Genomic DNA, 22834 nt, shown 5'->3' with positions numbered 1-22834 from the left:
CTCGGCCGATGCTGCCTTAAGGAGGCGAAAGAAATGTACCATTCATGTTGTGCATTTTTTGACCTTTATGATTCAGATAATTTGCATTCATCTCTGCTCTTGTTTCATCTCTTTCATCTTTCAGCGTGCTTTCTTCTTTTCCAGCAGAAAGTAAAGATTCATTACTCTCCTTGGGTTTACAAGATGTACTTAACTCTATTTATCATACTTATCCTTTCTCTCCTACTCAGAAACCTCCACATTCTTGGTTAACTACTGCACTCCGCGCCTCTCGCTGGCTTTTACAGCTGGCTGAGCATCGACGGAGAACATCACCATCCCTTTTCTCACCTTGCTGCTCTTTCTTCTATACATACATCCTTTGACTCTTCTCTATTTCTAGCCAAACAAAGGAGCTTTATTGAGCTCTTGTCCTCTTCTTCTCATCCTCTGCACCTGTTTCAGGTTCTTCGCTGCATTCTATTTCCTTCCTCTCTCCTTCCTTCTATAACGTCTTCTCTTTCAGCTGGGGATTTCACTACCTACTTTGACTCAAAGGCGACTATCCTTCGCTCTTCTGTTTCTTCTGCTTCTTCCCTTGCTGAATCTGAATCTTTTCCTTCCTTATCTTCTTCCGCTATGTCAATTTTTCATTCTATTTTGTTTGTTGAACTTTTGGCTATGCTTTCAAAATCCCACCCTACAGCTGCTGCTTCTGACCTGAGCCCTTATGCTTTAATTACCAAAGTCTGTCATTCTCTTATCTCAAAACTCCCTCTGCTTTTTATTTCTTCCTTACAAACTGCAACTTTTCCTTCTATTTTCAAACATGCTTCCATACGTCCTATCATGAGGAGACCATCTCTGGATTCGGCTCTCCCTTCTAGCTATTATCCAGTATAACTTCAATCCCTTCCTTTCTAAACTTCTGGAATGTGTCATTTACAACCAAGGCTCTGCCTACATACTTATTTCAACTCGTCTTCCTCTTTGTCAGTTGGGCTTCCCTCCCCTTCTTTCTATGGATACTACTCTTCTCTCTGTCTCTAATCCTTTTCTCTCTGCCTGTTATAAAAACAATCTTCCCTTCTCATTCTTCTTCACTTTTCAGAAGGTTTTGATACTGTTGATCATGCGAATCTGCTACATTCTCTGTCTCATCTTGGTATTCAGGGTTCTGTAAATGTGTGGCTTTATTCGTATTTGACCAATCACACGTATTGCATCTCCTGGGCTGGTCTATATTCTTCTGTTGTCCCTCTTCACTTTCACATCCCTCAGGCCCCCGTTCTTGGTCCCCTGCTATTTTCTTTATACACAAGTCCTCTTGCTTCTATTATTTCTTCTTTTGGTGTTTCACACCATTTCTACGTGGAAGAATTCCAAATCTATGCCTCCTTTTCTTCTTTCTCTGCATATCAGCTAGCTCCCCTCAGGTCTATCTATTATTCTCCTGTCTGCCTTGTTTTCTGCCTCTCCCCTGCACACCCTATTTCTGATGCTCTGCACTGTCTTCAATGGCTTTCCTTTCAATCTCAACTATTATTTCCCTTTCTCTGGATTGATTTGAAAAGTCTTCACGGAATGGGTCCTTTGTATCTCTATACTTTGAAGTCTTTCTAGTCACCTACCGCTCCCTTCGTTCCCAGTCCCAATTTCTTCTCTCTTTTCCCCATCCCCTTTTTCTTTATTAGCACCTAACTTTTTGGAATAAGCTCCCTCTTGAAATGTCATCTTCTTTCTTGCACTCGATCACACTCTCTTTAATACATATTTGCTGTCTACCGGAACATTTTATCGGATCCAATCTTACAGATTTATTGTATTGTATCTTTTTTCACTGCACTTTGGGGTACAGCACTTTATAAATTCAATAACATCCAAATGCATTCCGTGTTTACTGGGCTTGTGGGACAGAGCAGTCGGTTAGAAACCTCTACTGCGCAGTGCACTCCTTCAGAGTAGTAGTCATTTCGTCACAATCATCCTTTCCACAGACCTCTGAAATGGGATTTGGGGCTACCCATGAAATTCATAGAAATGCTCCGTCCCCCCTTCACACATGGGCAGAAGAGGCGACAAGGGGCATCCCATTCACTTCTGGGAATACATGTTCATACTTGTCAACATTCTGTGACCAAAAAGATGTAGGATTTTTTCAAGTTTCAAAAATAATGCTGACATTACTGGAAAATATAAAACATGCATTGTTGGCACCACTGGAGCATTCTAAAATACATAACCCTTCAAACACAACATGGAAAGATGTACAAATGTTTCAAATGTATACTTCTGAGTGGTAAGTTAACACCAAATTCAATTACCTAACTTCACAGAAGATAAATACACAGAGCTGGTAGGGAACGCTTGCCAATGTTCTGTAGCCGCAGCCTGGGAGTACATACTTCTTCCTGCAGTGCAAGTTGAATACTGAACCACAGACTGATACCCTCCTCCGTCTGATAGGCAGATGCTATGGTATGGAGGGACACCCTGCCATTTGTCTTCACTGGTGGTTCATTGAAAATCTGTCCCGGCAAGAGTGCAGCGCTCTGCCACGTGTATTCACTGGTGGTTCAGTGAAGTCTGTCCTGGCAAGAGAACAGGGCAGAGTCACGTAGCTGTCAGGTCAATGGATTGATCTGAGCCGATCACTCAAAGTAACCACTTACCCACCCACCGCACAGACAAATGGATGTGTTGCATGCTTTGTCCTAGGACCGGTCTCAAGCAGCCTGCCTTAGAGTCACATACATTGCCTGCCACTAGAAAAAGCAGTAAGATCTGTCAGCCAAATCTGTAGGTGGTAGGCCTGCTTAAAAAGCAGTGGCCTACTGCCTAAATCAGTAGGGTTGGCAAGTATGCATGTTTACATTACTCGGACCCTAAGCGTGCATTACATTGGTTTCTATTTTCCTCATGAGCCATACTCTCTGATTTGATTTAAGAACATATAAGTAGAAGGAAATCTTATAACAAGAGGCGCCATTATTTAATTCTATTGACAGATCAAAGTTGAATCCATTGCTAGGTGTGGTCCCTATTTTGCAGTGTTGCTATGTACCATGTGTGGGACGTACCAGTAATCAGCAGATTTAGATGTATGCAAAAAACCAATAACGACATAGCGAGCGTCAGTATGACAAGAGGAGCTTAAATAATCCGCCTAGAAGACCACCGCGCAGAGATCCTGTGCTCCATTCGATCCCCTTTGGAAAGCTGCCCTGCACTGCACCTGCAGGGCTGCATCAGAAGCCAATGGCACTCACCGAAATAAACAGGTTTCCCACACACCGGGCAGTAGGAGATCATGTTTGCAGCTATTTTTCGGCTCCTCGCTGAAAATCGTCTGCTTCCTCTGCCAAAAACGAGTGCTTTAGTGGCAGCAACAGGAACACCCAGCTCACCAATGAGCGACTTGGGCATGTTTTGCAATCAGGATGTTGTGGGCAAAGGTAAATTACAAAAACGGAACCCTCAAGAACAGGATGCCTTTATTTGCATAGCGAGTTTATAAATCCTGCATTGGCCGGCAGCTAACACAGTGTTGAACTTCAAAACGGGGTTTCATATTTTAAAAAGGCAATTCATGGGCGTTTATGCACTTATAGCACGAGCAAAACTATTTATCCAATTTTGCGGGCAGTGGGAACTGTTCTTTGGGTGAGAGTTGCATTGACGCTAGCCAGCAAAGCATATAGTGCTTCTCTGGCGAGTGTCTTGAGAATGCAGGCTGGCAGTATGTCATCAGAGTAGTAGTTTGATTTGTGAGAAGCAAGGATAACTAGCCATGGCCTTCATGGAGATAGTTTTGAAGGTTTTCCCTGGTTGTGATCATGGAAGTCATTTAGGGATTGCCAGGGGTCACACCTGTGTCCCCCGAGGTCTCCCTTGTTACCCCTGTAGTCTCCCTTGCTACCATTAAAAAAAAAATGTTAACATTGTTTTTCGTTCTTTTTTTAAATTAAATTTAGGCTCCTGGGCTGTGGCCAGCACCATGTGGCTTTTTCTTTCTGTAATGGGTGATTTTCTGATAGCCATAACTGATAAGATAGCTCAGTGGTTTGAGCGCTCGCTGCTGCAGTGTGTGTGTGATTTGCAGGTTGCAGGTTCGTCTCCCGGCAAGGTCAACTCAGCCTTTCATCCTGCAGAGGTGGATAAATGAGTACCAACACAGGTTGGGTAATATTGTATGTATATTTGTTCTATATGAAGCGCTTAAGTGCTAAATAATAACACACCATTATCGTTTGGCTTTAGAGGTCGGCTTGCATTCACAGTAATTTGGTAATATGGGCCTATACGCGCTGATATTAATGATACATATGGTGATCCATTCTTGTATAAATGCATATCACTTTACATTGATATCATAACCATATTCTTTGTAGTGTACTTAGAAACAATGCTATGTGACGCCATTTTCTGTTTTGTCAAGGGGCGAAAGGTCATGTTCCATCACTTTAGCGTGATGCCACTTTGGGGTGGGGTCAAATGACATCACTTCCTCTGATCTCATCAGAGGTCGAAGGTCATGTGATGTCACTTCCGCTACCCCTGGCATTTTGGTGAAATGACGTCCCTGGTGGTGTTTCGTGCTCCCGGGGGACTGGGGCAGTGTGTGTAAAGTCTTTGGAATCAATGTTTTTGCAGATCCTGTAGAAAGATGTTGAAGCAGCTGATATTGACTATTTCGATTGTTATGCAGGGCCACAATGATTTGTGGACAATGATCAGTTGTTCGCCACACTTCTCTAGCCTGTCCCTGGGTTGAATGCTTCAGCTATCAGGGGTGATGATATCTAGGATGTGGGTCAAGGGAGGGAGGGTACTTTTCAGTGATGAACAGTGTATCCAGGCCGAGGGATTAATGGCATCTATAATGTCAGCTGTGTGTGCAATTTACAGGCATGCATTGATGAGCATCAGTGTCAGATTCTATGTGTTTATAGGTGGTACTATGTGGGTAGGCTAGAAGGAAATATAGATGAGGTTGCTGTTATGGTAAACCGCGGATGGTGACAGAGTTGTGTGTAGTTTGCATTGTCTGATTTTAGTGGGAATGGACTGGAAAGAATGAAGGCTTAGACACATGCTGCATGGCTTACCTGATGTCTCTGATGTAGGAGTCATGGGTCCACCAAGCCTGACCAGGCCTAAACGTGGTTTACCCTTGTCTTTATCAGCCCTTCACTTTGCATGCCCATGGGAGAGAAAAAACAGAGGAAAAAGGCTGAAAAGGCAGGTGAAGCTAGAAAATGAGGAGCATAGATAGCTTTTGGCAAAGTGAGGTGGAGGTGCAGAAGTTTAATGTGGAGATTGAAGAGAGATGTTCAGGGGAGGCTGTGGTAGAGCATAAGGAGGTGGTTGGAGCCAAAACAACAAATGAGTTTGTGTTGAAGTAGGAAGTGCTGCTTGAAAGTAGAATAACAGATTAGTCTGTGGGTGAGAAAAGGGAGAAGAATGGATAAAGGAGAACAGCCAATGGAGGAAACATGGCAACTGAGGTTGGAGGAAAGACTGGAACCAGAAACAAGGATGTGGTGGAAACCGAGGAGGTTGGAGGACATTTAGGAAAAAGTGGAAGGAGATTGGATGGGGATTTCAGAAGCAGAGTAATGGAAACCTTGGAGAGAAGATGGAGTTGAAAGGACCTACCAGGAGGAAGGTGACATTGTCGTGGAAAATGGAGTAAAAAGTGGTTTAATAAGAAGATCTGTAGAACCACTGAAGTCAAGCTACTTGACCCACCATAGCACTACTCAGAGTGAGCCTGTGTATGGTGGATGTACAAGCAAGTCATAGGCCCTCATTCCAAGTATGGCGGTCCAGAAATGAGGGTGCTGGTAGCAACGTACCGGCACCCTTTCCAGACTGCCACACTATAAGAGTGCCAGAAGGGGTCACAGATCACCCTTGCAAGCCTGACCTGCTGTAGTTTCAGGCCCCTACCGTCATGTCTCCCACTGGAGCACCAGCACTATTAGCAACAGTGCTGGTGCTTCGGTGACCCCATTTCCCTGGAGTCCTGAGGGTTTTCCAGCAGCCCCGTAATGAGGCCCATAGAGTTTCAAGGAGGTGGATGATGAGAGAGACTTTGGAGGGTAAACATTGTGTGGTGCAAGAAAGACTCCCCTAGTCACTAAGACATTTCAACCTGTCAAAGTAGAAAGTGAAGAAGGGACATTGGTGGACAGTGGCACCCTGAAACTGGGAGGATTACAAGGTTATAGGAGTAATGTCTATAGACCCATTCAGACCACCAGCCTTTTGGTAGAAGCTCTGGGGTTTTGTTCAGTAATGCTGCATCCCAGCATCTACCTTTGTCCAGGCCAAATGTGCAGGTAAATATGTAACGCTCACCTGGTATCCACAGGGATGCCACTCAGCCTGCTTGGACCTCCAACAACCTCAAAACCTTCCCTGGAATCTGTTCTACTGGAAACTGGGCCTGAAACACAGGATTCTGGAGTTTAACTCTATTGCCTCTGGTTGCTTGACCCCCTCTTCCCTTGGGGACCAAACCTTCCCCCATGTCCTCTCCTCACCTTGTTTTCTTGCATGGCGTGTTCTCCATCCTGCCCTTCGGTGCAGGGGCGCGTCGATTGATGTGGGCTCTGTGCAGCCTAGTTGCTTCACTGGCGCGGGCCCAATGGACTGGGCTTGTTCTAACTCCAGCCCGGCCCGGTGGGTTGGATGATTCTTGATTAAACTGTTCCTTTCTTGTCTATTGTCCCCTTTATAACTTGTCTCTTCTCCCTTAGGTGTTGAAGGGGTCGGAGATGGCGTTGTTCTGCTTATGGAAGCCGAGCACTAAGCAGTGAGTGAAAGCGCTATGCGTGGCGCTGTTCACTCTTTCTTGTATTGACCAATGTCTCTCTCTGTGTCCCTTACAGGCTGCCAGCTAAGAGAATAAGGTGTGCTGAGTAAGCGCAATGTGCGGTGCCTTCTTATGCTTTCCGTGCTAACCTCTACTGTCTTTTCCCTTTGCAATTCGACGGGATGCTCTGGAGCTGAAGTTGCCCTGAGAAGCTCGAGTTCAGGTAAGCGTTTGACTCTTCTTGCAGTTTTTGGGTAAGCTGGGATATGAAGAATGCTTACTAATGTCTTTCCTTTTGTTTGTTATCTTTTCCCAGGATGCGGCGTGCCGAGATGGAGGTGACACCGCTGCAAAGCTCCCCACTGGACTTGAGGAGCGATGGATGGAAGCAGGATACTCCTCAAGGTAAGTAAGAATATTAATGCTGTTCTTGTTCTTGCAGGTCCGCGGGATGCGGAGGAAAGGCGAAGACCATCAGGAGACCGATCCGAACACAGTGAGTGTCACGCTGCAGGTGCAGAAAAATGCAAAGCGTGTTTCTCTGCCTGGGCGTGGTTTAAATAGCTTCGAAGTATCCCAGGTATCCCTGGGTCGTACCACACCCAAAAGGCTAGACCGCATACTCAGTTTATGGAACTGGGTTATGTGGGGGCATTCATCTTGCCCAAAATGCATTACAAGTCCAATGCCAAGTTGTCCTCAAAGTTATGTGTGAGCCTGGCGCCATAGTGGGTCTCTGGTAAAATGGAGATGCCCTTAAAGTCCATTTGGGGGATTGTGGCCTGGCTCCAGCATGGTGTCCCAGAGGGCCAGGGGCAGGGATCATGACAAAATACTGGGCCAGAAAACAACAGAAGAGAACGATCTGACATACTTTGAATCCAGAATGTCCTTGTCCTCAAAACTCTGGCTCTCCATTGATTACTACTGGCTTCGGTGGTGTTGTAACACAGGTTCCAGGTTGAACAGGTTTTAGGAGAGATACATGGAACACAGGATACATTTGCATGCTAGATGGTAAGGCTAGATTGACTACTACTGGATTTATCACGGAGGTGATGGTGAATGGACCCAGGTATCTTGGGCGGAAGGTCCGGGTTCCTTTAATGGGCACATCTTTAGATGCCAACCAGACTTCATCCCCAACTTGGTAATTGGGGGAGATAACTCGGCGTTGGTCAGCAAATTTCTTCTGGCGGTTCTTAGCTTGGAGTAAGTGTTCAGCTGCCCTTTTGAAGGTTTGAGAAATGGTTGTGTGCAAGGTTTTAATTGCCGGCATTTCTAGGGTCGCAGGGGCGTCTAGCTCGGAAGTGTGCGGGTGCCTGCCATATATGGTGTAAAAGGGCGTTTGCCCAGTGCTGGTGTGTAGGGAATTATTATAGGTATATTCAGCTATCCATAACAGGTCAGACCAGCTTCCTTCTGCTTGATGTAGCATACAACATAGGTACTGCTCGAGCATTTGATTTGTTCTCTATGTTTGACCCTCCGTTTGGGGGTGGTAACTGGTGGACAGTCGGATGTCGATTTGGGCCAGAGAACAGCACTTCCTCCAGAAGTTGGACACGAATTGAGTACCTCAATCTGAGACCAGTACCGAAGGAAACCCATGGAGCCATACTATCCGTTTGAGAACACCTTTGCCAGAGTGGATGCGTTTGGAAGACCCTTAAGAGGAATGAAGTGTGCCATTTTTGAAAACTGGTCCACATCCACTAGAATGGTGTTAAACCCTTGACTGGGTGGTAAGTCGGTAATTAAGTCAAGGGATAGCATATGCCAGGGCGCTGGTGGAATATCCAATGGTTGTAAGAGTCCAGCTGGTTTCTGCTTGGATGATTTGTTTTGTGCACACACTCCACAGGATAGGATGAACTGGCTAATGTCTTTACGCCATGTGGACCACCAGTAACTCCATTTACCTTGGCTAGGGTTTTTGCAATTCCAGGATGGCCCTCGATTAAAGAATTGTGATAACCAGACATGACTTGTTCTTTTAGTTCTTTGTTTGGCAAAAATAAACGGTTCCTGAAATAGGGCCACTGGTCCTTTATCGTGTTATGTTCCCCTTGCATACTCCACTCTTGCAATTGCTCGGGACTCATTAAGCTTTGTATTTTTTCATGTAACTCATTCTGAGTCATGGTTGCTGTGATTCCAAGGAGTTTGTCACTTGGAATGATGGCTATTGGGTGTGGGGTCTTGTATCCCTGGTCATCAACACCCATACAGGAAAGATCATCGGCTTTTCCGTTTTTAACTCCTGGTCAAAACGTGATCACGTAATCACATTCAGCGAAGAAAAGAGCCCAGTGTAGTTCTCGTGAAGATTGAGCCTTTGCTGTTTTTAGGTACTGGAGATTTCAATGGTCAGTTATTACGGTGATTGTGTGTCTCGCACCTAGGAGATAATGCCGCCAGGCCTTAAAGGCTGACTTGATGGCTAGAAGTTCTTTGTCCGTGATAGCGTAATTGAGCTTTGGTGGTGTGAACTTACGTGACCAGAAGGCAACAGGGTGTAATTGACCCGTTTCTGGGTCCTTTTGTGAGAGGACTGCTCCGATAGCCATACTTGAGGCGTCCGTCTCTACCACGTAAGGGAGGTTTGGGCGAGGATGACATAGAATTGGGGCAGAAGTGAATCTCACCTTGAGTTCCAGGAAGGCTCTTTCTGCTTCTTCTGTCCAGTGAAACTTATTATTGCATTTCCTTAGCAATGAGGTGATGGGATGCACTATTTGTGAGAACCACGGGATGAATCGGTAGTAGAAGTTTGCGAAACCCAACATGCTCTGGACTTCCTTGAATGAATTTGGCGATGGCCAGTTTAGGATAGCATCTATTTAGTTTACATCCTTTCGAATTCCATTTGGGGTGAGAACGATGCCAAGGAATTCCACCTCAGATATATGAAATGAGCACTTTTCGAGTTTGGCATAGAGCTGGTGTTGGCAGAGTTTTGCCAGTACGGATCGCACATGCTCGACGTGGTCCTGCTTTGATGCGGAATATACCAGGATATCGTCAATATATACTGGGGCACAGACATCAATTAAATCCTTTAAGACATCATTCATGAAGTATTGAAACGCAGCGGGAGCGATGGAAAGGCCAAAGGGCATTACTAGATATTTGTATAGGCATTTTTGGTACGTAAATTGGTTTTCCATTTGTCACCCTTTTTCACTCGAACGAGGTGATACGCTCCTCTGAGATTTAATTTTGTGTAGATTTGGACGTCTTTGACTTGATCAAGCAGTTCAGGAATGAGTGGCAGAGGGTAACAATTTTTTACAGTTATCTGGTTCAGTGCGCGATAGTCGATGCACGTTCTCAAGTCCCCTTCCTTCTTCGGAATGTTTTATGGGACTCAACCATATTTTGTGGGATGCAGCATTAAAGATAGAACTGGGCTTGTTTACTTCGGTCTATCAGCCCCAAGTGCAACTGTTTACAGTTGAATCATCTGTTATAATTTACATGCAGAAGACATGCACAATGAATATCATGCAAGCACATGCAAATTACATGAACGTTTTTCATATATGTCGAAGATATATTCAATGCATTCTCATTTGTCAGGCTGTATTTGGGAAAGACCAGCCCTGTAAGACATTCAATGTCCAGAAAACGAGCATTCATATGGCTATATGCAAAACAATGCCATAAACAATGTTTTACTGTAGAGTTTTCGTTGATGATTCTAAATGCTTTCAAAGTGAGTATGTAAATAAGCATTTAAACCTTGACCCATGTGTGACAAAAAAGGAAAACTCATTCAGGATATCCATAATCCCCTTTGACCCTCTGTCGATACATTATGGATTTGTTTAGCATGATACCTGCTATGACCAAAGCCCAGCTGAACCAGTGGATCCCAGCAGCGCCTGGGCTACCTTGGTGCACAATTGACTCTTCAAAAACCCTTCAAAGATGGCCACCTCCAGAGAAAAGGCCGTTCTCCCAAGATGGCTGCCGCCTAGTTCACAGCCCCTACACCCTTATGCACCCTCCAAGCATCAAAGATATTCTGGACCCAGGACTATATAAACCATGCCCTTGGCCCGCTCCCATGCTTAGCATTCGTGACTGCCGCCTAAAAAGCAGCAGGAGTGCTCACTGCACACCCGTTCTGGACACTTGCCTTTTGTCATTTGTCAAGCAGCAGAAACACTTGCTGCTTGCCCGTTCTAGACACTTACCTTTGATTCCAACAAAGACGCTGGTAGTTTTGCTCAGCTCCAACCCACTACACTCCTTTGAAATAGGCATCCATGCATCAAAAACAAATAGACAACAAGTAAGCACAAGCCATACACACAGCGCTGCACTATCTGGAAGAAAAGTATACAGCCCATTGTGATCCGTGCAACTCCACTTACCTGCAGGTTTTAACTCTGCCGCCCCAAGGGGTCCAGTCCGCACAGACCCATGACTTCATCTACAAGAAAGAAAAGAGAAGTTAGGCAACCGCGCAACAAGAGCATTGCACATATGCAATACCTTAAAGAGACTAAAAGCAAAACCAAGGCAAAGAGCTGGAAAAAATAAACATTTGATGCAAGACAACCAAGTGTGCAGACCCTCCACTGATTGCAGCAGGTCTGGGCCAGGACTTGTGGTGCAGTAACTGGTAAGGAATTTAGCTGCGAGCCAAAGCACCATATGGTGAATCCAGCCTCCCAATGGGTTGCAACCCTGGAGGTGGGGGAGGGAAGATTATGCAATTCTGAAGTTACGTTCAACCCATCTTGTTTTAGGGGACACCTCTGGCAAAAAGCCATATGTGTGCAACCATCTTGATGCCAAAATCCTGCCCTGGACACCGGACTTCTGCATCACGTTGGGTTTTGGCCAAAGAAATTCACACCTTTGGAACAAAACTATTCCATTACTGATAAGAAATTCCTTTCCATCAATGCAGTATTTAAGGAATGGCAGCACTATCTGGTAGGCACCAGACACACTGTCATTGTCCTCACAGATCACAGACAGCTCGGACTCAGTCTACTAGACAACTACTGTCACCTATTGCCCGGGAGTCTGCAACAGGAAAGAAGATGTCCTATCATGGCTAGGATGTGGGTGTTGTGGGGACGGAAATGCCTCTGCGGCACTGGAACCCATAACGATTATCCAGACAGACAAGATCGTAGGGGCAGTGGACACCACACCTACCAAATTACTGCAACTGCAGAACATTGTTCGGAAGGCATTTACACAGGTTGAGTCACACACTTGGGCCACAGAACACCCAGAGCTAGATATCAAAGATGGCCTTATCACCGCAACTGTATGTACCTCCCAACCTCACCAATGTTAATGCAAGTACTCCAAAGCTATCGCGACGCCCATTTGGAAGGACATCCAGGAATTACAAAAACCCTGGACATGGTCTAGCAGCACTATAGGTGGCCCACACTTTGGAAAGATGTAGCCACATATGTACAAACATGTGACGTATGCGCTCAACACAAAAGAAAAAAACCTCAGGGTTTCTCCAGCTGTTTCTAGTACCTCCTGCTCCATGGCATCACAGAGTTACCAGGAAGTCATGGATATTACACTTTTGATATGATATGATATGATGTCGCATTTATAACGCACCTGTACACAATTGTTTCTAGGCGTGACAAGACAAGGAGGGGGAATAAAGGAAGGACAACATAAATATCTTTTTAAGACATGTGTCATTCAGATCGCACAAGTGCAGGCAACAGGGAAGGGGAGAAGTGCCAAGGAGGAGGGGAAGGGGGAAGTGCAGTTAACTCAAACGTGTAGCCAACAGGTGGCTTACAAATGCAGAGAGAAGGGACTGGAGGGCTGCAGATACAGACCCTTTAGTGCTGGGTAGCCCAGAGGCAGTGCAGGGTTGACATGGTTGTGGTTGACATTCTGTTAATGATAGCACATTTCATATCTGTAAAAGGATTACCCAATGCCACCACACTGTCCCACATATTTCTATACCAAGTAGTCTGGCACCATTGTTTTACCTCCATGGTAATCTCCGAGGAAATGTTGTGCCTTAGCCTTGATGAACTTTTGCCTGTCAGCTGGCCATCACTCACAAAATGATGTACTGAGTGAACCAACCAGACATTAGAACAATACCTCAGATGCATGTTTACCCACATAGATCTGGGCTGGGTGGACGTCCTCTAGGTAGCAGAGTATGCCTACAAAAACACCACACACAGTTCCACTGCTTTTACACCTTTTTTCCCTCCATGGCACACATCCCGGAACTCCGGTATATGATCCCCCTGATGCCCTAGAAATGCCTGCAGTCAAAACCTTACACAAAACCATCCACCACATGATAGAACAGGCTACAAAACACCTGCAACAGGCCAAAGGCACTACAGATAGAAAATATCGGCCCTGAATATAAAGTACAAAGCACTTTGGACTCCAAGCAAGTGAGAAACAGTTTACACTAATGATAGATTGGAAAAGATGCAGGGTATTGACAGGTCCCGGGAACAAGCCTCCAATATCCATGCCTCGTGTCTTGTGGCCCGCTTCCACCAAGATCACCCAGACAAATCACAACCCCAACCCAACACCTTGAGGAGGGCTCTGGGGGGGGGGGTTCCAGCAGCACGACATATACGGGGAGGCTGGAACACCTTGGTGCACAACTGGCTCTTTAAAATCCCTTCCAAAAAGGCCCCCACCAGAGTCAAGGTCGTTCTCCCAAGATGGTCACTGCCTAGCTCACAGCCCCCACACCCTTATGAATGCTCCATGCAGCAAAGGCACGCTGGGCCCAGGGCTATATAAATCACACCCTGGATCCGCTCCCGTGGTTAGTGTTCATGATTGCTGCCTGACAAGCAGCAGGAGCGCTCACCATGCACCCGTTTTGGACACTTGCCTTTTATCATTTGTCAAGCAGCAGAAGTGCTCGCCGTGCGCCGGTTCCTGGCACTTACCTTTGTTTCTGCCACAATGCCAAGACTTTTGCTCTGTCCCAACCTGCTCTGCACCCTGGAATCAGGATCCCTGTATCGAGGAGTGGACTGGGAACCAAAAGAGGCCCTGTAAATAATGCTCAAAGTGGCCCCATTTTACATATTGTCAGCAAGCCCAACCCTTTTCCTATGAGAACATTTGGAAATACTACACAAAAGAGGCCAAGGGTGCAGAGGCTTACCGGAACATCGCCATTGATCCCTATAGGCAAGTCTACCCCTGCCTGCATGAAATACAAAAAGACAACAAGTAAGTGCTAGCCATGCACGCATCGCTGTGCTAACTGGAAGAAAAGCTTACAGCGCATTATGACCCATGCAACTCCACTTACCTGCAGGTTTGAAATCCTCCGCCCGGGGGTCTGGAACGCACAGGCCATTGACCTAAGCTACAAGGAAGAAAATAGGCATTAGACAACTGTGTACATATACAATACCTTTAAGACAGTTACAGCAAAAACAAGGCGAAGAGACGGAAAAAAAAAACATTTGACCCAAGACAACCAGGTGTGCAAACCCTCCACTGGTTGCAGCAGGTCTGGGCCAGGACCAGTGAAGTAATTAGTCAGGAACTTAGCTGCAAGCCAAAGCACTCTGGTGAGTGCACACCCCACACCCCATCTATTGGGTGGCAACCTGGGAGGTGGGGGAGGGGAGATTCCCAATTCTGAAATGAAATCCAACCCTGCTTGTTTAGGGGACACCGCTGCCGACAAGCCACCCGGGTGCTACCATCTTTGTGCCAAAACCCTACCCCTTTTACCCTAAGCACGTCAGTGCAACGTTTCAAGAGTGCCACACCTGTTTTTGTTAGGAAGAAATGTGGGACAGTGCATGGTTTATCCAGATGCCTCCGCAAGACATTAGGTGAGCTTTACAATACCTTTGATACATGTAGGCACTGCCCACTTGGCTTAGACAGAGTTGGATTTCCTAACCAATAATGAATTTTAAATTTTGAATATTTTTTATAATTTCATCAGTTATCTCAGATCTTCATTCTCCTGATTACCTTAGGACAAGTTAAAGTACACTGCATCTTGTAGGTGTTGTTATAATTTGCCAAATTTGGGGCCTTCTTTAGCAATTAAAGATGCATCTGTGCAATATCTTCTCCACTGAGAAGTTGAAGTTCACAGTCTGGACAGTATTGTGAGTTGGTCATCACTGTTGTCTCTTTTCTATGAGGTCCTCCATACCAATGAATTCGCTCTATAGAGCTCCTGTTTTGGCTAATCGTTCATCCAAAACTGTTTCTCATATATCAGGACCCTCTGTATTGAAGTGATCCATCATTTTATTTGGGTATTCTATGGTTACACTCATCAATGATTTGGACCAGTTGGCCATGTTTCAAAGTTATGCTGTTTGCAGAAAGCATACACCTGGCTTTCAAGTTAATGACATTTTCCACAAATCCATTTTGTGAATAACCCGAACGGGTAAGGTTAGTACGTTTCTAGAACTGAGGATTTGTGACGATGAGGAAGGTCTGATATTTGTCTGTCAGCCCTGCCAACTAACCACTCCCTGGGGTATTTTGTACCCCACAAAGGGTCCAATAGTATCATCCATGCAACATTTCTAGTGTCAACTTCTAATTACTTCTCGTCATTCTCAGTGATAAGATAAGGACATCCACCCACATAAATTAAATACATCCCTGGGGAGGTATTTTGTTTGTACCCCTCCTCTGGGGAAGCTTGATATGCCACCATATTATCAGATGTCTTTAAATCTTCACATTCGATGCAGTGATCTATTTTACAGGCTGACAATCCTTGAGCAATAAGACTCTTAATTATATTGGCCATTTGCTGAAAATTTCTCATTTTGATTATCCCAAACATAGACCGAGGAACCCTCTGAATCTATGATTGAGATGTCCTATAAAAAATGTGAGGAAATACATTTGAAGGACACATTAATTGGAATCATTTCACAAGAGTAGAAAGGAAGAATGCCTCACCTTTTTGCTAAACATGAAAATTAAATTGGAGAAAAAACAAGCTTATATACTTAAACAGTGAAAAAACGTTGTTAAAAGGAACGTTATGGTTACAAGGTAAAATCGAAAAACCCAAGAAATGCACCAATATTGATAAGATATGCAACCATAACTCATGCCCCTGCCATGCACTGCTCACACTAACATCCAGGACATCAAAGATGCAATTACAAATGACATCACTGATGGAATCACTGATGACATCACATTTGTCATCAATTTTGATGGAAAATCCCAAGAAGAGATTCTGTTTAGAATGTTGCCGGTAACATATGAAGTGTGATTGGGAGATGTCTAATTCAGTACTCCATGTATCACAAACATGATACTCATTGAAACATAAGTGTTGTATTGAAGTGTTGCTGTTAATCCAGCAACGTAATGATGCACACACATAAGCAATACCTGCACCATGGACCCTAGAAAAAGAGGATTTTCAATCTGGTAATATTGGCTAGTAGAATCAAAATTTGAAGCGTATCAGAATCTTGACAATGTTACATTTAAAATGAAAAGCTAACAAAAGAAGAATAGCTACACGCATGTCTTAGTACAAACAATATATATGGGACGAATCAATGCATATACATTTGAGGCATAGACAGGGAAACTCTAGTAACAAGGAAATAAACATACTGACCACAAAATGACACTAAGATTAGAGTTTATCATTATGTACAAAAAATAAATTCTCAGTCTGGGGGTTGCATATTGTCCCATGTATGTACACCATGAGCTCAGGCCAAACCCTAAGGAAAGTACCTTAAGAACACAGCCAAGGTTAAGGTCTAAATGTACACACATGTATAGTATTTGTGTCAGGTATTATATGCAGTATTACCAGATGAATTCCTCTGCTTAAAATTCTCATTGTCATTGAAAAAAATACAACCGCCCATATATGTGATGTCATCAATAATGTAATTTCTGATGTCATCTTTGATGTCCTGGGTGTTAGTGTTAACAGTGCATGGCAGTGGCTTGAGTTATGTGTGCATAGTTTACAATAACTGGTGAATTTCTTGGGTTTTTCAATTTTACCTTGTAACCATAATGTCCTTTTAACAACGTTTTTTCACTGAATTTTATAGGTTTTTATCAGTGCAACATAACCATAACATCCCTTTAACAACGTTTTCTTTTCACTGAATTTCATAGGTCTTTACCAATGCAACCTATTTTCCTGCAAGTCCTAATATTTCCTTTAAAATGTTACATCTATACATTATCCTATGCTGCCATGTATTATCTCTAACGTCCACGGACCGTATAACCGGTCAGTGGACCTACCTTTACCCAGGTAGCATCAATGTAACTGAAAAGTGCAGGGCAGAACACAATGTATATTGGTTTTCTTTTAATACTAACATTATACGTAAAAGAACAGTACACAAAAAAAACAAGGTAAATGTACATGAATACAATATTATACCTTTAGAAATGTGCAAATTGTATTGTAAATAACACACAATATTATGAATTATAACAAACTCTAAATATAACTGTACACCTCATGTCATCAATTCACAGTAACAGCTGTGAAGGCATCATGAAGCAAGACACAGACAACAGATTCAGAATTAAAATAAAACACTTTATTAACTTAAAGGTCAGGATGGAGAAAGGCCTAACTTGCCCTATGCTAAGGTGGGATTTCCCTACCTAAATGAAACTAGGGAAAGACTTAGTCAGCGAGTTCAATTTAGGAATCTCTCTGTGTCCAAAAACTATACTTGCCCCCATGCCTATATCTGTACAAATGTGTTGGGATGTCAGCAACCAAAAGAAAACAGTGTTCAACATAAAGTCCGGAGCTTTTTCCAGTTTGCAGCTTCTTTTCAGCTCCCTTTCCGAAGTGTAAAATAGTTCCTCAAAACTTCCCAAAATCACCTCCCTTGGTCTCAAGGCGAAATAGTGTTAATCAAGAATCGGGCTTCACTTCCCCAAGTTTAAGCAACGCAGTTCAAATACAAGGGAACCTTGAGACTCTGTTCTCACTTCAGCAAATGTCTCAAATGGTATGTTATGTTATGTTTGCAGGATTTATAAAGTGCACTCACGCCCGAAGGCATCATGGCGCTATGAAGAACCAGGACAGTTAAATACAGGAAGAAGAGGAGCATTCTAGAATAGCAAAGTTTTTAATGTCCGTCGGAAGAGAAGGTGGTCAACAATGTTCCGATGGTCGAGAGGGAGTTAATTCCAGGCCTTTTCTGCCACAACAGAAAAGGCATGACCACCAGTGCGGGTGCGCCTAAACCGAGGGACAACCAGGAGATGAGCAGAGTGGGAACGAAGAGTGCGAGAAGGAATATAGTGCAAACATTTTGCTTGCAAATACTTAGCACCAATGTCATAGAAAGCCCTGTGAAACATACACATAGATTTAAACATAGTCCTAGCCTCCAACGGGAGCCAATAGAGTTGTCTCAGTAGAGGAGACATTTGTGTACCGAATGATGGGCGAAGAACCGATCTTGCTGCTGCATTTTGAAGAAGTTGCAGCCGCCTGAGCAAGTACAAGAGCAGACCTAGAGAGAGTGAGTTGTTATAATCGACTCCACTTAAAACTAGGGCAGCAACCACAGGTGCTTGGGAAGCAGTAGGAATAAAAGGAAGAACCTTCCTTAGAATCTGAAGTTTAAAAAATTACCGGACTTACACACTGCTGCCACCTGATCCACCATAGTCAAAGAGGCTGCAATTTTCATACCCAGGTTTCTTGCTGATGCAACAAGCATAGGGAGTAGGCCCAAGGAGGATGGCCAGAAGTCATTGGTCCAATACAGATGGGGGGAGGTGGTGCCTACAACTAAGACCTCCGCCTTGCTGGCGTTAAGCTTGTGCCAGTTGGAGGTCATCCAACCCCCTAGCTCCTCCAGACAGTTCGTTAAATGGGCTGCTGTATCCAATTGAGTTGTGTCCAGATGCACCAAAATCTGGTTGTCGTCTGCATAAGAAGAAAATCGGAAACCATGTGTCTGAAGGAGAACCAGCAAGAGTCTAATGTAAACATTAAACAAAATGGAGGACAATGCAGAGCCCTGGGGGACGCCTCCGCAGCTAGGGATGGGGCAGAATGAAAAGGAGGGAGGGATACAGATTGTGATCGGTCGGCCAATAAAGCGGAGAACCAACTAAGAAATTGACCCGACAGGACAAGCAGCAGATAACTGAGCTATCAGGGTAGAATGATCAACAGTGTTGAAAGCCGCCGATAGGTCTAGTAACAGGACAGCTATGACACCACCCTGATCAACCAGACATACTAGGTCATCCAGCACTGAGTTTAAGACAGATTCTGTGCTTCTTCCCGGCTGAAAACCAGACTGAAACTTATCAAAGTATTGAGAGGACTCAAGAAAAGTAGATAGAAGGGGAGATACCAGGGCTTCCAGGACCTTCATGAGAAACGGCAGTAAGGAAAGAGGTTGGTAGTTGGTAAGCACTGCAGCATCTGACGAGGGCTTTGTCAACAGTGGAATAACCAAGACATGTTTAAGAGAGGGGGGATTACTCCAGTGGAGAGAGAAAGATTAACCGCAGAGGTGATATGAGCAATCAAGTCATGGGAGGATTCCTTCACAAGAGTTAAAGGTGTAGCATCAGCAGGGGAAGCGGACCTTAAGCGGTGGATAGCCAAGAGAACATCAGAATTTGTAAAGACAGGGAAGGTGGACCAAGTCCCCATAGCAGGAGGGGTTCAACATGTATCCTATTAGCGGTGTGTGCCCTTGCCTCATTATTTATGGTAACTCTGATAGCCAATATTTTGTCCACAAAAAAGGAGGACAAGGAGTCACATAGTGCCTGAGAGGGTGTCACCACGGGACGACTAGGGGTTGAGAGTGATTGCACTATGTCAAATAGAACCTTGAGCTTATTTAAAGCCTCTTCCACAGTGTGACCAAAATAATCTTTTTTGGCGTTGGTGATAGTAGTGTGATATGTGGCAAGAGTCCTACGAAAATCAATTTTTGCTTCACATTGGTATGTAGCACGCCATTTCCTCTCAGCTTGTCTACACTGGAGTTTAAGAGCACGGAGTACAGTGGTAAACCAAGGTTCAGTGGGGCGGCACCTTTGTTTAGATAGTTTCATAGGCACCAGTAGGTCGGCCGTAGTAGTATATGCCTCTTCTAGAATATGTAGAGAGCAGTTGTCAGCCTGACCACAGTGAGCGAACAGGGATTTCTCAAAGCTCAAGGGTTCCTGTCCCGAAGATTTAAGTTTTGTTACGCAACAAAGTTCAAAAGAAAATATCCTTATATTCTTAATTTTAATTTCCAAAGTTCAGTTATTGTTGCTTTCAAATATTGGTTTCTGTCATTTGTAGCCTGCACACAAGTTGTTATACATATTCTTGTTTGTGGTTTAATTTTTAAAGTTCCACTATAAATCAAGCTTCAGCATCTTTGGTTTGACTTATTCTTTAGTATTATGTTCATTTCAGAATTCAGCATACTATGGCTTGTATATTCTTTAAAGTTATATTAAAACTCAGCATATAGTGGTTTGCATATTGTTGAGGTTCCGTTCTCTTTTTGTATAAAAAAATGTCTTAGTTCCATTTGTTAGCAAAGCCTTGATTCAGTTTGGTATTCAATAATTATAGTTTTTGCTTGTGATTCATTTTTGCGTTATCTGTTATTCAAGATTTGTTTGTTTTGCTTTAATTGAATTGCCTAATGTCCAGAGACCTTAAAAAATGTGTTTCTTGACACACGTGACCACTCTGATACATATTATTCCCAGCAGATTTGTAATTGAAAATGAAAGGATCAGAGACTTTTGAAAACATGCTCATTTGAGACACGCGACCACTCTGATACAAAGTATTCCTGAATAACAGGATGCTGTGTTGTGCCCTAGGTGTGGAACATTCCTTGTTTAGCTCTGTTATTCATTCTGATATCTTTTCCTTAGTGCAAGGCCACAGGATTCGGTTGTTGAGGTGAAGCCCACACATCCTTGTTGTATGATCAGGAAATATCCTGGATACCTCGCTAGGACACATTGATGCCTTGACGCCACCATTTCACTTACACACAGGGCCCCATGCAGAGCGCACCTGTCAAGGACAACACATCCAATATCTTCCTCCAGGACCCCACCGGGGGCCTCCATTTTCTACCAATAGCCTTGATAAAGACCCACGGGCTGACCACCATTGGGACTATGAGCCCATGCACTAAATAGATTGATGAATAAAATCAATTGGAATTATCACTAAACAAGAAACTGTGTGGAAAATCCATTGTGTAAAACAAACAATAGCGAGGTATAACGGATATTTCCAGATCGTTCCTGAATAACAGAGTTCACACACTCGCATACCGGGTTTCACATTCACTAAAAACTAGCTAGCCGCTTTAACAGTTTCGGTTGCAGCACGGATCACACAGCTTTCTGTATTTGGTGTTAGGGATCCAACTCCTACTCCTCAAACACTCCTGTGTTGATCCATCAACACCGGGGAATGAGCATCTTGAGCCTAAGGGAAAGGGACAGCCTTGCCCCTTCAGTCTGCTCCAGGGAGTCCCAACTCCCATGCCACGCTTCCATGAACTGCCTCTATCTGCAGTTCCCAGTGCCTCAGCTTTCTGCTCCAACGCGATTCCCTTCAACTTGCACCGGACATCTTGCTGTTTCTCCTGTCACCCCTGTTGCTCATGTTGTTCCTGTTGCTTTCTTTTATTTTATCCACCTACAGCCCCTTGACAGGCTGCAGTTGTGATTGTTCAAATAGTTCTGCATGACCACAATCAAGGGACATGCTTGACCTTCAGGGTTCCTAGCAGGCATCTTCCTCGTCCTAGGACCAGAGTGGCAACAGAGTCTAGTCTTCATTGCTCTTAGTTGCCTCTTCTTCGTCCCAGTACTTTCAAGTGTCAATTGTGGAGAAATGAGGGGAAGTGGCTTAAAGCAGCCCATGAAGTCTGGGGACGCATAGGGCTGGTTGTCAATAGGGAAAGGGGCATACCATGTTTCACCCAAGGGCACCCCATTCCTAGTCCCCAAGGACCCTCCACCCAGGTGATCCACCCTCGCTTCTCTGCCCCCAGGGTCAGAATCCAATAACACGGGCCTTTCCCTGACCACCTGCACAGAGGACCCAAGGGGTTTGAGAGTGAGAATACCATCAGGTTTCTCACACACCTCAAAGACACTGAAACACAGGAACCGGACATTGTAATATCAGCATTCATTATGGAATCATTATACAAATCCAACACTTTATTCATAAATAAATACAATAATTCTCTATTTTGACAGAAAGGGCAAGCACACATGAGTGATTGGAGGTGTACTTCCCCAAAGATAATATATATGATGAACAATTAATTAATGGTAAACCATGTCATATTGTACAAGGCAGTAGATTAATGCAATTTATACATTAGTTATTAAAAAGGTAGTACTGAAACTGATCTTTTCCAATTGATTGTATGGTAAATCTGGCCGAATTCGGCCAGTACCATTCGGTCATTTAGAAACAATCAGATTGGGTAATCACTAGCAAACATGGAGAGCAGGGGTTGTGGGGTGTCCCCCGTTCCCCATGTTTGGAAATGATGGCGTTTGGGGGTAGCAGAGTTGTCCCCCGCTTCCAGAGATTTGGAGGCTAGGAGAAAGAAAGAAAGAAAGAAAGAAAGAAAGAAAGAAAGAAAGAAAGAAAGAAAGAAAGAAAGAAAGAAAGAAAGAAAGAAAGAAAGAAAGAAAAAAATCGTTCCCTGCGGCATCAGATCCGACACTGCAGGGTAAGAAGATGAGCGGATGCCAAAAAGTAGGGGATGGGTGGGGAAATGTATTGGGGGTTGCAGGGGGTTTAAGTTTGGCCGGATTTGCCCACAGCAAAATTGTGTTCATGACCGAATTGACCACAGTCAATTCGTCCGCATACAATTTTGCCACGGCCAAATCATATACATCCATTAAAAACCAATATTTTACATATTTTTACACTCCATAATGTATAAGAAGACACACCCAAAGCTAATCATAAAGAAAGTGAAGTAGCAAAAAGCAACCCAACATTACTAAATGTGC

The 22834-nt window shown here is 44.1% G+C and overlaps 1 protein-coding gene and 1 long non-coding RNA gene across 3 annotated transcripts in view; both read right to left on the bottom strand.

Annotated features, from left to right (window-relative positions):
- The window catches only part of LOC138515846 (cysteine-rich protein 1-like), a 239019-nt gene extending 235599 nt beyond the window's left edge, over positions 1 to 3420 (bottom strand). Inside the window, exons 1-2 of one of the 2 annotated variants that reach the window (XM_069630592.1) lie at positions 3249 to 3375; positions 2304 to 2570 (exon numbers count right to left, since the gene is read on the bottom strand). In XM_069630592.1, the coding sequence (XP_069486693.1) occupies positions 2304 to 2382 (79 nt within the window). In that variant the 5' untranslated portion in view covers positions 2383 to 2570; positions 3249 to 3375. Of the gene's footprint in view, positions 1 to 2303; positions 2571 to 3248 lie in introns of both variants that reach the window. The other variant, XM_069630591.1, reaches the window with a different exon arrangement.
- A 10688-nt stretch (positions 3421 to 14108) lies between these two features.
- LOC138515480 (uncharacterized) overlaps positions 14109 to 22834 on the bottom strand; it is a 50790-nt gene continuing 42064 nt past the window's right edge. Inside the window, exon 3 of the long non-coding RNA XR_011282020.1 lies at positions 14109 to 14165. This is a non-coding gene — a long non-coding RNA (uncharacterized lncRNA). The remainder of the gene's footprint in view (positions 14166 to 22834) is intronic.

Source organism: Ambystoma mexicanum, chromosome 6q (assembly GCF_040938575.1).
Source record: "Ambystoma mexicanum isolate Mex_15411 chromosome 6q, UKY_AmexF1_1, whole genome shotgun sequence".
In the NCBI taxonomy this organism is placed as follows: Eukaryota; Metazoa; Chordata; class Amphibia; order Caudata; family Ambystomatidae; genus Ambystoma; species Ambystoma mexicanum.
This window is presented reverse-complemented; position numbering and strand designations above follow the sequence as displayed.